The 17,622-nt window shown below is 45.6% G+C and overlaps 1 protein-coding gene across 1 annotated transcript in view; it reads left to right on the plus strand.

Moving 5' to 3' along the window:
• Nucleotides 1-1,739: 1,739 nt before the first annotated feature.
• LOC135528074 (protein bassoon-like) overlaps nucleotides 1,740-17,622 on the plus strand; it is a 159,106-nt gene continuing 143,223 nt past the window's right edge. The window contains 1 exon segment of the mRNA XM_064956848.1: nucleotides 1,740-2,247. Coding sequence (XP_064812920.1) covers nucleotides 1,753-2,247 — 495 coding nt within the window. The 5' untranslated portion in view covers nucleotides 1,740-1,752.

Raw genomic sequence — 17,622 nt, forward strand, 5'->3', positions numbered from 1 at the left:
GTCCTATTTATATGAGTACACGCATAACAACCGAAGTATTATGAAACTTCTGTTAGATCAAATAAACCACACGTAGCAAATAAGCCATTCCATTTTTTGTTGACCAAATTCGACACATTGATTTCTAAACAAAAACTCCCTGCTTGGTGCGCGGACGAAATAGCGCCACCTGCTGGAGAACAGAGATATTTGGCCTAGTTGTCCCTCTCGCATCGTCTCTTCCTCTCTGCCGAATTGGCTCATGGGGCTGAAATAGACAGCTCAGTGGGGCTGAAATAGACAGCTCAGTGGTACTGAAATGGCTCATGTGGCTGAAATGGACAGCTATGTGGTGCTGAAATGTGTCAAGCCCTGAACAAGCTGCCTGACAGCCTGCAAATATTTGTGAAAAATGCACTTTAGCCTGCTTTCTATGCGTGGACCCCCTCATTATAGCACTTTGGTCCATCCGCCTGCTTGGTTTGAAGCTGCTGTGGCCGTTGGGGTCTTTTACCTGGGTAGGGTAGACCTCTCAGTGAGTGAAGAGGGCAAACTGTTGTGAGAGCTGCAAGGAGACATTTAACATCATTAGACCAGATGAGATTGCATTAAGTGCATAGGCAGGCATGCAGGGAAGCAAGCAGGCATTCACCCATGCAGTCCTGCACGCACACCCATACACACTAAGGCTTCCATATATGTAATGTATGTAATGATCACTGGGTGAAGTCTGGCTCGCAGGGCTCTAAGTAGATGTGCATTTGGAGACAGTAACTCCAGAGCAAAGGCGTGGGGGTGGATGAGAGCCATTTCGTGACATTCACATGTAGCTGAAAGCAAATGTCTCATACCGACTCGGGCTGTCGCAAAATATGCCTGTCTGTCCTTACTACAAATACTTGTGTCCAAACTCACATGACACAACTGAATCAACTGATTGGCTGGAACTACTGTGGATCTCTTTGATCCATTCCACATTTATGCTGTTCCCAGATCAGTTCTGTTTTTCAGTGTCTTGTTTCAGTCTTATCTGGAAGTGGGGGAAATGTGTTGATGTAGTTATGTGATTCCTTTCCTGATTACTTTTTGTAGGCTCTTGTTGGTGCCTTTGTGTTTCCCATGGCTATGTCATATCCTTTGGAAATTCAATGCGAATTTATAAGTAATGACTGTTTTTTAACTCTCTCTTCTAGCAGTTTTTAGGTGGTAGAGTAAAATGCAAAGATTTAGTGATACTGACCAAACCCCGAAATGAATAGATAATACACGGCTACATAAAAAGTCCCTCACAGGGATGAGCTGCCTGATAAAGTTACCTGTCTGGTTCACTGTCAGTATAAGAGCTGTTAACCTGGTATGTGAGGCTCCATGCTTTGCCCCAAGTCTCTCTGCCAAATGTTCCCTGCTAATGTCGACTCGTTTAATGTCCCATGTTCTCTCTACACAGCCAGGATGGTTGTAGGAATCCTGCTGAACAGGAACACTTTCAGAGGCTATGTAAGGCTCCTGTAGATGTATGTATATAGGACTATAGATATAGACTAGATATAGACTAAACTATGTCTCCTGAATAGATAGAACTTCATAGTCATACTACCGTATAGATATAGTATAGTTACCCATAACATCTATGGAACTTATTTGTCATGTTGGCATCTTTAGCTTTGTACTCTAGGTCCCGTCTAAACAGAAGGGATGTTCTATTTGAAGTTAATTTGATTGCTGTTTTTTCCTCCCATTTTCAGGGTTCCTATGGGGAGTCCTAAACCTGGGATGCAGCTTGGCTATGGAGGGATGGCTGGAGGAATGGGTGGAGGAGGAGGTCAGAGACTGGCCAACCAAGAGAGCCACAGGCCGTTGCAGCAATCAAGCTCAGGCCCCGACCATGGCTCTGGCCCTGGTCAGGGCCATGGGCCAGGGATGGGTGCTGGGATGGGTACTGGGATGGGTGGTGGTCAGGGTCAGCATGGCCAGAGCCCCGGTCAGCCCGGTCAGCACGCCTCCAGACGGAACCTCCAGGTGGACTTCAGCAGCTCGGGAGGCCGGACTGGTCGCTCCTCCTCAGCGTCTCCGGACCGGGGGATCACCCCCACCTCGCCCTACTCGGTGCCTCAGATCGCCCCCATGCCTGTCAGCAAGCTGTGCCCCCTCTGCTCCACCACAGAGCTGACCAATCCGCCGGCCCTGCCAAACTACAACACCTGCACACAGTGCCGCTCCACCGTCTGCAACCAGTGTGGCTTCAACCCCAACCCCCACCTCACAGAAGTAAGTAAAAACCACTGCCTGTTAACATGCTGACTCTATTACAGCTATATCTAGTATCAGTTATCTATACCTTAATACTTAGGGAATTAAACCAGTTTACTAAACAGATAAGCTCTTAAGGGGCATCATGTTAAGTCACAAAATTAGGCACATCCTCATATATCTAGACTCCTATTTCTCTCAGGCAGGCATGCACAGTCATTTTGACTTCTCCAATCTCTAAGTCCCAGACATAGAAAAGGCCCTTCCTTAATGAGTATGAAGGTCCTGACCTCCGTCAGTGACCTCTGACCTCTCTCTCAGAGGGAGCCCAGCAGAGCCTGCTGTCAGTAGCGTCTCCGTCGGGCTCGCTCCCTGGCTTTTCAGCCTCTGTTTTGACATCAGGAGAGTAACGGAGGGGCTGTCTCTCTGTCCTTCCCCTGAACATGTGGGCGGCACCAGGCAGGTGGGTTTCAGAGAGAGGAAGTGAGGGAGGAGGCACTGTGGGGTATTGTTTCTCCCGAGGATGTGGGTGAAGCGGTATTCTCTCCGGAGCGGTGAGAGCCTCCGAGGCACGGTGCCAATGCCACTGTAGTGTTGAGATGAGTTCTGGTCCCAACTGCCATCATGTTTTATTGTGAGGGACATTTATATGCATTATATTCTGAGAGCAGAACCAGGAGAAAGAGAATGTGGGGAAATTATGAAGAGAGAGTGGGAAGTGGAGTGTTAGAGAAACTGGGCCAAGAGCGAGAGACGGGAGGGAGAGAGAAATAGAGAGAGGGGAAGGGAAGTAGAGAGAGAAGGGGGGAGAGCAAAGATAGCTAAGCGTATACAATTTGAAGAGCATGTCTGTTCATGTATAAACTGATGATGGAATATGTGTGTGCATGTTTACACTGTTAGTGATATGTACTATACAATATGCAGGCCAAATTTTGTGATAAAGTGTGTGTTTGTGTATTTGTGTATTTGTGATAAAGTGTGTGTTTGTGTTTGTGTATTTGTGAGTGTGTGGGCTTAGTAAATGGCAGTAATTCCTCTCGAAGCGATGGCAAAATTTCCATTAGTCTACTGAGGCAGGGTGAAGGGTGTAGGGCAGAGGGTGTAGGGCAGAGGGTGTAGGGTAGAGGGTGGAGAGTGGAGGGTGGAGGGTGTAGGGTGTAGGGCAAAGGGTGGAGGGTGGAGGGTGGAGGGTAGAGGGTGTAGGGCAGAGTAACTCTAATGATCTTATCCTCTGCAGCAGAGATATCTCTGGGTCTTCCTTTCCCGTAGCGGTCCTCATGCGAGCCAGTTTCTTCATAGCGCTTGATGGTTTTGCGATTGCACTTGAAGAAACTTTCAAAGTTCTTGAAATATTCTGTTTTGACTGTCCTTCATGTATTAAAGTAATGATGGACTGTCGTTTATCTTTGCTTATTTCAGCTGTTCTTGCCATAATATGGACTTGGTCTTTTACCAAATAGGGCTATCATCTGTATACCCCCCCCCCCCCCCTACCTTGTCACAACACAACTGATTGTCTCAAATGCATTAAGGAAAGAAATTCCATAAATTAACTTTACTGAGAAGAGTACTGGGAAGAGTACGGGGAAGGGTACGGGGAAGAGTACTGGGAAGAGTACGGGGAAGGGTACGGGGAAGAGTACTGGGAAGAGTACTGGGAAGAGTACGGGGAAGGGTACGGGGAAGAGTACTGGGAAGAGTACGGGGAAGAGTACTGGGAAGAGTACGGGGAAGGGTACGGGGAAGAGTACTGGGAAGAGTACTGGGAAGAGTACGGGGAAGGGTACGGGGAAGAGTTTCGGGAAGATTACGGGGAAGAGTACTGGGAAGAGTACGGGGAAGAGTACTGGGAAGAGTACTGGGAAGAGTACTGGGAAGAGTACGGGGAAGAGTACTGGGAAGAGTACTGGGAAGAGTACGGGGAAGAGTACGGGGAAGAGTTTCGGGAAGATTACGGGGAAGAGTACTGGGAAGAGTACTGGGAAGAGTACTGGGAAGAGTACGGGGAAGAGTACGGGGAAGATTACGGGGAAGAGTTTCGGGAAGATTACGGGGAAGAGTACTGGGAAGAGTACTGGGAAGAGTACTGGGAAGAGTACTGGGAAGAGTACGGGGAAGAGTACGGGGAAGGGTACGGGGAAGAGTACTGGGTAGAGTACTGGGAAGAGTACGGGGAAGAGTACGGGAAGGGTACTGGGAAGAGTACTGGGTAGAGTACTGGGAAGAGTACGGGGAAGAGTACGGGAAGGGTACTGGGAAGAGTACTGGGTAGAGTACTGGGAAGAGTACGGGGAAGAGTACTGGGAAGAGTACTGGGAAGAGTACGGGGAATAGTACTGGGAAGAGTACTGGGAAGAGTACGGGGAAGAGTACGGGGAAGATTACGGGGAAGAGTACTGGGAAGAGTACGGGGAAGATTACGGGGAAGAGTACTGGGAAGAGTACTGGGAAGAGTACGGGGAAGAGTACTGGGAAGAGTACTGGGTAGAGTACGGGGAAGAGTACGGGGAAGATTACGGGGAAGAGTACTGGGAAGAGTACTGGGAAGAGTACGGGGAAGAGTACTGGGAAGAGTACGGGGAAGAGTACTGGGAAGAGTACTGGGAAGAGTACGGGGAAGAGTACGGGGAAGATTACGGGGAAGAGTACTGGGAAGAGTACTGGGAAGAGTACGGGGAAGAGTACTGGGAAGGGTACTGGGAAGAGTACTGGGAACAGTACTGGGAACAGTACTGGGTAGAGTACTGGGAAGAGTACTGGGAAGAGTACTGGGAAGAGTACGGGGAAGAGTACTGGGAAGAGTACTGGGAAGAGTACTGGGAACAGTACTGGGTAGAGTACTGGGAAGAGTACTGGGAACAGTACTGGGTAGAGTACTGGGAAGAGTACGGGGAAGAGTACGGGAAGGGTACTGGGAAGAGTACTGGGTAGAGTACTGGGAAGAGTACGGGGAAGAGTACTGGGAAGAGTACTGGGAAGAGTACGGGGAATAGTACTGGGAAGAGTACTGGGAAGAGTACGGGGAAGAGTACGGGGAAGATTACGGGGAAGAGTACTGGGAAGAGTACGGGGAAGATTACGGGGAAGAGTACTGGGAAGAGTACTGGGAAGAGTACGGGGAAGAGTACTGGGAAGAGTACTGGGTAGAGTACGGGGAAGAGTACGGGGAAGATTACGGGGAAGAGTACTGGGAAGAGTACTGGGAAGAGTACGGGGAAGAGTACTGGGAAGAGTACGGGGAAGAGTACTGGGAAGAGTACTGGGAAGAGTACGGGGAAGAGTACGGGGAAGATTACGGGGAAGAGTACTGGGAAGAGTACTGGGAAGAGTACGGGGAAGAGTACTGGGAAGGGTACTGGGAAGAGTACTGGGAACAGTACTGGGAACAGTACTGGGTAGAGTACTGGGAAGAGTACTGGGAAGAGTACTGGGAAGAGTACGGGGAAGAGTACTGGGAAGAGTACTGGGAAGAGTACTGGGAACAGTACTGGGTAGAGTACTGGGAAGAGTACTGGGAACAGTACTGGGTAGAGTACTGGGAAGAGTACGGGGAAGAGTACTGGGTAGAGTACTGGGAAGAGTACTGGGAAGAGTACTGGGTAGAGTACTGGGAAGAGTACTGGGAAGATTACGGGGAAGAGTACGGGGAAGAGTACGGGGAAGAGTACTGGGAAGAGTACGGGGAAGAGTACTGGGAAGAGTACTGGGAACAGTACTGGGAAGATTACGGGGAAGAGTGCGGGGAAGAGTACGGGGAAGAGTACTGGGAAGAGTACTGGGAAGAGTACTGGGAAGATTACGGGGAAGAGTACGGGGAAGAGTACGGGGAAGAGTACTGGGAAGAGTATTGGAACGAGTACGGGGAAGAGTACGGGGAAGAGTACTGGGAAGAGTACTGGGTAGAGTACTGGGAAGAGTACTGGGAACAGTACTGGGAAGAGTACTGGGAAGATTACGGAGAAGAGTACTGGGAAGAGTACTGGGAAGAGTACGGGGAAGAGTACTGGGAACAGTACTGGGAAGAGTACTGGGAAGATTACGGAGAAGAGTACTGGGAAGAGTACTGGGAAGAGTACGGGGAAGAGTACGGGGAAGAGTACGGGGAAGGGTACTGGGAAGAGTACTGGGAAGAGTACTGGGAAGAGTACTGGGAAGAGTACGGGGAAGAGTACTGGGAAGAGTACTGGGAAGAGTACTGGGAAGAGTACGGGGAAGAGTACGGGGAAGAGTACGGGGAAGGGTACTGGGAAGAGTACTGGGAAGAGTACTGGGAAGAGTACTGGGAAGAGTCCGGGGAAGAGTACTGGGAAGAGTACTGGGAAGAGTACTGGGAAGAGTACGGGGAAGAGTACTGGGAAAAGTACGGGGAAGTGGAAAAAACTAGATGTAGTCTTTGAGCAAATATAAGTCAATCCCTATAACCTTTAATCAACCCCTCTGCCAGTGTTCACCCTGTATGGATAGAGGAGACACACCTAACATGCATACATCGGCTTCTAACAGCTATTAATACTGCTTCGTAAGTCAGTGGGGACAGAGAATTTTGCCTGCAGTACAGATAGAGGGGAGCAATACGAGGCTGGTTGCCTCCCAAATTACACTCTTAAATAGTAGTCTCCCCTGTAACTACTCCCCAGGTCATTGCTGTAAATCAGAATGTGTTCTCAGTCAGCTTACCTGATTAAATAAGGGTAAAATAAATTTAAAAAATACCAGAACCCACACACTCTATAAGTGCACTTTATAGGCAACAGGGTGCCATTTGGAAAACAACCAGTCTTCTTGAACCAGTCAAATTGCAGGAAATGAAAGACTTTTACCAGAGCTTCCCCCTCACCAATCATGTGAGTATGAACACTTCCACACCGTGTCTGTGTGTGTAAACATCACCATACACCACCATATTGTGGAAGCCATTTACCGCCCTCTGACTCACTCTATGGTCTTGGCATGGCCGGCACTCCGCCTCTCACCTCTCAAATGTTCACCCATTACCTTCTCTTCTCTCTGGGTCTGTTCACTTCAAGACATTTGGTGCATCCGTAAATTCACTCTGGAGTGCCAGTGAGCACTCAGAGTGCGCTCTGGGCGTTCATAAATTCAGAGTGTTTCACTATCAAAGCGTTCAGAGTGCACACTTTCTTTTACTGACACCGGTCATATTGAGCGTGAATTCATCCATTATTCTGCTCTCTGGGATACTCAGACGAGAGTGCTCTGAAATCAGAGTAGATAGACAGAGCAAATTTACAAATGCACACATTGTAAGCAACATCCGGCAAATTATAAATGGACATAAACTACTGGTCAAAAGTTTTAGAACACCTACTCATTCCAGGGTTTTTCTTTATTTTTACTATTTTCTACATAATAGTGAAGACATCAAAACTACAAAATAACACATATGGAATCGTGTAGTAACCAAAAACGTGTATTTTATATTTGAGATTCTTCAAAATAGCCACCCTTTGCCTTAATGACAGATTTGCACACGCTTGGTATTCTCTCAACCAGCTTCTTGAGGTAGTCACCTGGAATGCATTTCAATTAACAGGTGTGCCTTGTTAAAAGTTAATTTATGGAATTTCTTTCCTTCTTAATTCTTGAAACGCTGGGAGCGCAATTTCATTTTTGGATGAAAAACGTTCCCGTTTTAAACAAGATATTTTGTCACAAAAAGATGCTCGACTATGCATATAATTGATAGCTTTGGAAAGAAAACACTCTGAATTTTCCAGAACTGCAAAGATATTGTCTGTGGGTGCCCTAGAACAGGAGCTACAGGCAAAACCAAGATGAAACGGCAACCAGGAAATGAGCAGGATTTTTGAGGCTCTGTTTTCCATTGTCTCCTTATATGGCTGTGAATGCGACAGGAATGAGCCTGCCCTATCTATCGTTTCCCCAAGGTGTCTGCAGCATTGTGACGTATTTGTAGGCATAACATTGGAAGATTGACCATAAGAGACTACATTTTCCAGGTGTCCGCCCGGTGTCCTCCGTCGAAATTGGTGCGTCATTTTCAGCTGCTGGTATTTTTCCATGGGATTCTGAGGGGAAAGCAGGCTTCCACGAACGGCATATTAATGAAGAGATGTGTGAAAAACACCTTGAGGATTGATTCTAAACAACGTTTGCCATGTTTCGGTCGATATTATGGAGTTAATTCGGAAAAAGTTTGACGTTTTGGTGACTGAATTTTCGGTTCATTTCGGTAGCCAAATGTGATGTACAAAACGGAGCGATTTCTCCTACACAAAGATTCTTTCAGGAAAAACTGAACATTTGCTATGTAACTGAGAGTCTCCTCATTGAAAACATCCGAAGCTCTTCAAAGGTAAATGATTTTATTTATTTGGTTATCTGGTTTTTGTGAAAATGTTGCGTGCTAAATGCTACGCAAAATGCTAAGCTAGCTTGCAATACTCTTACACAAATGCTTGATTTGCTATGGTTCAAAAGCATATTTTGAAAATCTGAGATGACAGTGTTGTTAAGAAAAGGCTAAGCTTGAGAGCAGGCATATTATTTTCATTTCATTTGCGATTTCTCAGAAATCGTTAACGTTGCGTTATGCTAATGAGCCTGAGGCTGTATTCACGATCCCGGATCCGGGATGGGTAGTATCAAGAGGTTGAGACAATCAGTTGTGTTGTGACAAGGTAGGGGGGAGGGGGTAGGTAAATTGCAGCCCAAATAAATGCTTCACAGAGTTCAAGTAACAGACACTTCTCAACATCAACTGTTCTGAGGAGACAGTGTGAATCAGGCCTTCATGGTCGAATTGCTGCAAATAAACTACTACTAAAGGACACCAATAATAAGAAGAGACTTGCTTGGGCCAAGAAACACAAGCAAATGGACATTAGACCAGTGGAAATGTGTCCTTTGGTCTAGAGTCCAAATTTCAGATTTTTGGTTCCAACCGATGTGTCTTTGTGAGATGCGGTGTGAGCGAACGGATGATCTCCGCATGTGTATTTCCCACATGAAGCATAGAGGAGGTGTGATGATTTATTTAGAATTCAAGGCACACACTTAACCAGCATGGCTACCACAGTATTCTGCAGCGATACGCCATCCCATCTGTTTTGGGATTAGTGGGACAACCATTTGTTTTTCAACAGGACACTGAGCCAATAAGGACTATTTGACCAAAAAGCCACATGATGGAGTGCTGCATCATATGACCTGGCCTCCACAATACCCCGACCTCAACAAAATTGAGATGATTTTGGAGATGGTTTTGGAGTTAGACCTTAGAGTGAAGGAAAAGCAGCCAACAAGTGCTCAGCATATGTGGGTACTCCTTCAAGACTGTTGGAAAAGCATTCCAGGTGAAGCTGGTTGAGAGAATGCCAATAGTTTGCAAAGCTGTCATCAAGTCAAAGGATTGCTACTTTGACGAATCTCAAATATATTTCGATTTGTTTAATACCTTTTTGGTTACTACATGATTCCTTATGTGTTATTTAATAGTTTTGATGTCTTCACTATTATTCTACAATGTAGAAAAAAGTAAATGTAAAGAAAAACCCTTGAATGATTAGGTTTTCTTAAACTTTTGAACGGTACTGTACGTAATCTCCATGGGTACTGTTACTTTCAATAATAATGCGTAATAATTTGATTATTTTACAATTAGTGTTATTCTAATGGCACACACAACTCTGTACACCTGTGTCAATGTGTGTGTGTGTGTGCCAGCCTGCAGGCCCTGTCACCAGGCACCAGTGTGGTGGTGGCACATAGGCTGAACAGACCTAAACCCTACAAACCCTACAGCAGGGATGGGCAACTTTGATGGGGGTCGGTGCTACCAAAAATCTGAACTCATCATAGGAGCCGCAGTCGCTCGTAGGTCTGCGTACCCACATCCATACCCACAAATGCAGTCAGAGCACTAGCCTTTTGGGGGCCCTAAATGAAATTTTGCTGCAATTCTACATATCTTGCCAAGGGGAGGAGAGAAATGTTTACAGTTTTTAATATGATATCTGAGTGAGAGTGACTAGCGTCATTCATGTCTGTGTAGTTTTGGTAAGTTAAAAGGCCACTACTCTATCTCTGTGCTCCCCTTGTGTGGCCCTTGTGTAATACATGTCATTCATGCAGTCTTTGTAATGAAATTCGGCTTTTAGTTAATTAAAGGAATCACTGGGGCTTTTCTGTGACGAGGGAACACATATTTCCATCTTCCTTCCTCTCCTCCACCAGATGTATCCATGTAACCACTGGCTTGTTCATTAACAGATCAAATCAACCTCATATACACTCAACCTGATCGGGGTCTTATTTTAATTGGATCCACGAACATTTGTACGACGTAACATGCTGTTGACATAGCTTATAGAGTTTATGAGGCCAAAGATGCTTATTAGGCAGAGATTATGCTCGAGCCACTACACAGTGTTTGACTGTAATGTACAGTAACACATTGTAACGGTTTTGAGGTTATTGTTTGCATGGTTGCCTGGTAGGTTGTGTCTAGCAGCGGAAATATTGCTTTCTACTCATTGATTGTGAGGGAATTAGTCCCGTCTGGTCCGTAAAAGTCCGTATGGACATACACTTTTCATAAACCCTTGAAACATTGAAAATAACTTCAAAACTGTTATTTTGCGTGGGTTGCATTACCAACATAAATGATCACACACATAATAATATCACAAACAATGAGCTCTGGTTCCTCAAGAAAAGTCCCATATCTCGGGCCTAAAAGAGTCCAGTGAGTTCAGTGAACTGAAGTGACCTTGGTCACGCAATGTTTGTCCGTTCTTAAAAGTGTAGACTAAACCCAGTCTCAATCATACAATCAAAATATCAACTCTTTTACCACACAACCATAAAGAGTATCAAATCTCTGGAGTCTTCAACTACAACTGACCACAAATCAACACAGTATAAATCACACTCAAACAAATGAAATACCGTATGCAAAACAGTTGTGGTCAGACAATCCAATCCTCCAGCGGAGAAAGGCCACGAGGAAACAGCAGAGACCGACTGAGATGTGTAGTCTAAAGGAAGAAATGAGTGGATCTGATCCTGGTTAAACTTGAGACCAGGCTACAAAGCACACATTTAAATACAACTAAACAAACGGAGTAAAGAAGCTTCGGAATTGAGGGTTGAACACATCCTCATTGGCATCACCATCCCAACCCCCTTTTGCTCAGCTCATGCTGGCTATTTATTTGGGAATTAAGGGGGAAGCGCCCCATTGGAAGGAGAAACACAGACGGTTCAGACAAATTCAGGGCCGTCACAACATGTTCATGTGCACTCTGGCTTTTGCAGTGTTTTTGGTATCTTCTTGATACTGTAATTTAGTGTGTTTAGCAATGGCTCCTTGTTGCAGTGTTAACAAATGATTGAGTGACTTTAGTTACAGGGAGTAAATCCAGAAATCGCAATATATTCTCGTCAAATGCTGTGCATATAGTGTGGATCGTATAAGGCGAGAGAGAGTTTGCTGCATTGAAAGTAAAGGGGCTGAATAATCTTGCACGCCCAATTTTTCAGTTTTTGATTTGTTAAAAAAGTTTGTAACATCCAATAAATGTTGTACCACTTCATGATTGTGTCCCACTTGTTGTTGATTCTTCACAAAAAAATACAGTTTTATATCTTTATGTTTGAAGCCTGAAATGTGGAAAAAGGTCGCAAAGTTGAAGGGGGCCGAATACTTTCGCAAGGCACTGTATATACAGCCTCAACCTTCTCTACTTCAATGTAGACTCAAACCTGGGTTTACCCCATCCTTCTGGGTGCCAGTCTGTTTCTGCTCTCTTGCCAACTCGTTGATGAGTGACAAGGAGTTGGCAAAAGAGCACAAACAGATCTGGGACCAGGCTAAATCCAAATCACATGGAACCTCATAACCCCTTCACCAGTGACATCAAGGTAATGAAGCACCCACCGTATGGCTCCTCCCTCCTGCCTAATGTTTGTTGTTATTTGTGGCTGGGTGCTAAATTTAGACACAGCATGCACGCCGTGCCGTTAATAGAGGTGTGTGTTCAGAGTCATTAGCTTCCACTAGTAGTCATCAGCTAGCTTCCCTCTGGCTCTGCTCTGCTCTCTATCTCTCTCTCTCTTCTCTCTCTCACTTTCTCTCTCTCTCTCTCTCTCTCTCTCGCTCCTCCCTCCACTGAGCCTGTTGTACTTGCATGTCACGCAGCGAAGACAAGACACCACACCACCCCAGACCCCTTTTTACTCATTTACCCATAATCTTGCAGAGGTCCGGGACAGGAGCAGATTGTCAATCACAAAGCAGCAGAGATGATGTAGAGTCTGTGTTGTTGTTGTTTAGGAGGAGAGAGGAGGGAGTACAGAGGAGCTGAAGGACTTTGGATCCAAGCCAGTGTCAGGATAGATTTCCTTGTATAGAGCCACAGTGAGGCCTAGTGCTGCTCTCTCTTTCTCTTTCATTTAGTCTCTCTCTCTCCCTCTCGCCCTCTCTCTCTCTCTCTCTCTCTCTCATTTTCTTCTCATTCTCTCTCTCTTTCTGTCTCTCTCTCTTTTTCTCTCTCTCCCTTTCCCTCTCCCTCCCTCTGTCTCTCATTGCCTGTGAAAATGTCAGTGTGTTTTTCCTGGTGGTGATGTCTTCATGTTTTATCTCAATGGAAAGTAATAAGACCAATGGGTACTTACTTATTTGTTTGGTGAATACATTAGCTCCAGCCACTTATATATTAAAGGGCATTGCATAAGAATCACATCGGACTTGATTTTGTTTTGGTACAGTAGCTATTACTTTACTGTACATTTCATTGTGTCTTTCTGAAAGCAAATAACCACAGACACATAACATAACCCAGTCCTAGAGCATTGCAATGTGTTTTGTATTATGTATAGATTGTCATTATACAACTTCTTCCTGTGTCTCTCCTTCATAATGCCAATTAGTTTCCTTTGAATGTGTTCTGACATTTTGTCATGCATTTGATCTACTTTCAAGTGATGACAGCATCTCTCTATCCAACAGGCTATGGATGTAGCTATCTGATCATCCAGTCAAGCAGTGTAACAGAAATACGCATTTCATTCATACTTGGACTCAAATATATTTCCTTTCCCTCCCTCCCTCCCTCCCTCCCTCCCTCCCTCCCTCCCTCCCTCCCTCCCTCCCTCCCTCCCTCCCTCCCTCCCTCCCTCCCTCCCTCCCTCCCTCCCTCCCTCCCTCCCTCCCTCCCTCCCTCCCTCCCTCCCTCCCTCCCTCCCTCCCTCCCTCCAGCCTGTCATGTCTGAGCCTGGCCACAGAACAGCATATCGCTTCAGATGTATCACCTTTCATCAGCAGGCTAGCGCTACACCACTGTCACAGCAGCTGTCACTCACTATCCCCCTGACAAGGTCACTGTCTGTCACCAGAGAGAGAGAGACAGAGAGAGACAGAGGGACAGACAGAGGTACAGAGAAACAGAGAGACAGAGGGACAGAGAGAGACACAGAGAGAGAGACAGAGACAGGGGGACGGAGAGAGACACAGAGAGAGAGACAGAGAAACAGAGGGACAGAGAGAGGGACAGAGGAGAGAGAGAGAGAGAGAGAGAGAGAGAGAGAGAGAGAGAGAGAGAGAGAGAGAGAGAGAGGGACAGAGAGAGAGAGACCGAGAGACAGAGGGACAGAGGGAGGGACAGAGAGAGGGACAGAGAGAGGGACAGAGAGAGGGACATAGGGACAGAGAGAGAGAGAGAGAGAGAGAGAAGGGGGGGGCATGAACACGCTCACTGGAGTGAAAAGTTGGACATAGGTTTACTGGGTATGAATATGTTAAACTTATCCAGCAGTGGAAAAAGGATTCATAGCTACAGCCTGTGTGTTTGTGTATGTATGTATGTGTGTGTTTGTACATATGTGTATGTGTGTATGCTCATACCAGTGTGTGTGTGTGTTTTAGGGAGAGAGAAGAGGGGCTCTGGGGTAAAGTAAGGTGAGACAGATAGCTAGAGAGATAGAGAGGCAATGGAGAGAGGAAGTAGAGGAAGGAAGAGACAGAGGGAGAAGGAAGGAGAGGGAAGTGAGTTATTTTGATGTTTCTCTTCCCACTTCTCTGAGTTGATACGGATCTGCATCACAAATCCTGCCTGCCACTAACTGCACCGTTCAGCACCTTACTCTCTCTGCTGCAGTACTTCACTCAAAGAGAGAGAGAGAGGAGAGATTGTTAGACTTTAATAAAACTTTATTTCTATCCTCCATCGTGGTCACTGACAAGGTGACTGTGTGTGGGAGCGATTGAAAGACTTAATGAATGATAATCACTGCCTGGTCCACCTGGTTTAGTGGGTGTGCATAACAATGTCTTGATTAACCATGGAAATGAAAATTGATCCCCCCCCCCATGCTGCTAGGGGAATGTCATACCGTTTTATATTTAGATGTGAATGTGGGTGATTTATCAAGGTTCTTATGAGCAATATGTAAAATTATCAATAAATAAATAAAATAATAATCATGATGATGACGACAATGGGGATGGCCATGACAGTCAAGATGGCGACAGGATAATGACAAAATGTATATTTATCACCCCAATGATGATGACTAACAATTATAATCATGGTAATTATGGGTGCTAACATTAGCACGGTAGGAACAGTTGAAGTCGGAAGTTTACATGCACTTTTACACGGAACCCAAACCGACTGCTCCATTGTGCATACATGTATTTTGTCCCCCCACACCAAACGCGATCACGACACGCAGGTTCAAATATCTAAACAAACACTGAACCAATTATATTAATTTGGGGACAGGTCGAAAAGCATTAAACATTTATGGCAATTTAGCTAGTTAGCTTGCACTTGCTAGAAATTTTGTCCTGGGATATAAACATTGCGTTGTTATTTTACCTGAAATTCACAAGGTCCTCTACGCCGCCAATTAATCCACACATAAAACGGTCAACGGAATCGTTTCTAGTCATCTCTCTTCCTTCCAGGCTTTTTCTTCTCTTGACTTTATATTGCAATTGGCAACTTACATAAATTAGGTGCATTACCACCACTGACCTCGTTCGTCTTTCAGTGACCCACGTGGGTATAACCAATGAGGAGATGGCACGTGGGTACCTGCTTCTATAAACCAATGAGGAGATGGTGAAGGCAGGACTTGCAGTGCGATCTGCGTCAGAAATATAACTGATTTCTATTTTAGCCCTTGGCAAAGCAGACGTTGGCGCACGCGAGCAGTGTGGGTGCAATAATTGAATAACGTTGATTTCTACATTTATTTTGCAACGCGAGCGGTGTGGTCAGCCTATTAGGTTGGAGTCATTAAAACTCGTTTTCAACCACTGCACAAATTTACATACACTAAGTTGATTGTGCCTTTAAACAGCATGGAAACAGCATGGAAAATTCCATAAAATTATGTCATGGCTTTAGAAGCTTCTGATAGGCTAGTTGACATAGTTTGAGTCAATTGGAGGTGTACCAGTGGATGTATTTTAAGGCCTACCTTCAAACTCAGTGTCTCTTTTCTTGACGTCATGGGAAAATCAAAAGAAATCAGCCAAAACCTCAGAAAAATACAAGACTGATTCATCCTTGGGAGCAATTTCCAAACGCCTGAAGTTACAACTTTCATCTGTACAAACAATAGTATGCAAGTATAAACACCATGGAGCCGTCATACAGCTCAGGAAGGAGACGCGTTCTGTCTCCTAGAGATGAATGTACTTTGGTGCGAAAAGTGCAAATCAATCCCAGAACAACAGCAAAGGACCTTGTGGAGATACTGGAGGAAACCGGTACAAAAGTATCTATATACACAGTAAAACGAGTCCTAAATCGACACAAACTAAAAAGCCGCTCAGCAAGGAAGAAGCCACTGCTCCAAAACCACCATAAAAAAAGCCAGATTAAGGTTTGCAACTACACATGGAGACAAAGATTGTACGTTTTGGAAAAATGTCCTTAGGTCTGATGAAACAAAACTGTTTGGCCATAATGACCGTCGTTAGGTTTGGAGGATAAAGGGGGAGGTTTGCAAGCCGAAGAACACCATCCCAACTGTGAAGCACAGGGGTGACAGCATCATGTTGTGGAGGTTCTTTGCTGCAGGAGGGACTGGTGCACTTCACAAAATAGATGGCATCATTAGCTAGGAAAATTATGTGGATATATTGAAGCAACACCTCAAGGCATCAGTCAGAAAGTTAAAGCTTGGTCGCAAATGGGTCTTCCAAATGGACAATGACCCAAAGCATACTTCCAAAGTTGTGGGGAAATGACTTAGGACAACAAAGTCAAGGTATTGGAGTTGACATCACAAAGCCCTGACCTCAATCCTATAGAAAATTTGTGGGCAGAACTGAAAAAGCGTGTACGAGCAAGGAGGCCTACAAACCTGACTCAGTTATACCAGCTCTGTCAGAAGGAATGGGCCAAAATTCACCCAACTTATTGTGGGAAGCTTGTGGAAGGCTACCTGAAACGTTTGACCCAAGTAAAACAATTCAAAAGGCAATGCTACCAAATACTAAATATGTATGAAAAGTTCTGACCCACTGGGAATGTGATGAAAGAAATAAAAGCTGAAATAAATCAATATTTCTACTATTATTCTGACATTTCACATTCTTAAAATAAAGTGGTGATCCTAACCGACCTAAAACAGGGAAATTTTACTGGGATCAAATGTCAGGAATTGTGAAAAACGGAGTTTAAATGTACTTGGTTAAGGTGTATGTAAACTTCCGACTTCAACTGTAGGTAGTCCTCTTTTGTCTTTTCTGTCTCTCTTGACCTCCTCCCAGGCTGTAGATAACAAGGCAGCTCCAGCCTGCAGCCCCAGAGTCTGCGGCCAGTGTAAGAGCATGACTGTCATACCAGTGAGAAGAGGGGGGAGTTTCATGCCAGTGAGAGGAGAGGGAGTGTTATACCAATGAGAGGAGGAGGACTGTCACACCAGTGAGAGGAGGGGGGAGTTTCATACCAATGAGAGGAGGGGGGAGTGTCATTCCAGTGAGACGAGGGGGAGTGTCATACCAGTGAGAGGAGGGGGAGTGTCATACCAGTGAGAGGAGGGGGAGTGTCATACCAGTGAGAGGAGGGGGAGTGTCATGCCAGTGAGAGGAGGGGGAGTGTCATACCAGTCAGAGGAGGGGGAGTGTCATACCAGTGAGAGGAGGGGGGAGTGTCATACCAGTGAGAGGAGGGGGGGGTGTCATACCAGTGAGAGGAGGGGGAGTGTCATACCAGTGAGAGGAGGGGGAGTGTCATACCAGTGAGAGGAGGGGGGTGTGGCATACCAGTGAGATGAGTCAGTATTGTCATACCAGTGAGAGGAGGGGGAGTGTCATACCAGTGAGAGGAGGGGGAGTGTCATACCAGTGAGAGGAGGGGGTGTGGCATACCAGTGAGAGGAATCAGTAGT

This window comes from Oncorhynchus masou, chromosome 33 (genome assembly GCF_036934945.1).
Source record: "Oncorhynchus masou masou isolate Uvic2021 chromosome 33, UVic_Omas_1.1, whole genome shotgun sequence".
NCBI lineage: Eukaryota > Metazoa > Chordata > Actinopteri > Salmoniformes > Salmonidae > Oncorhynchus > Oncorhynchus masou.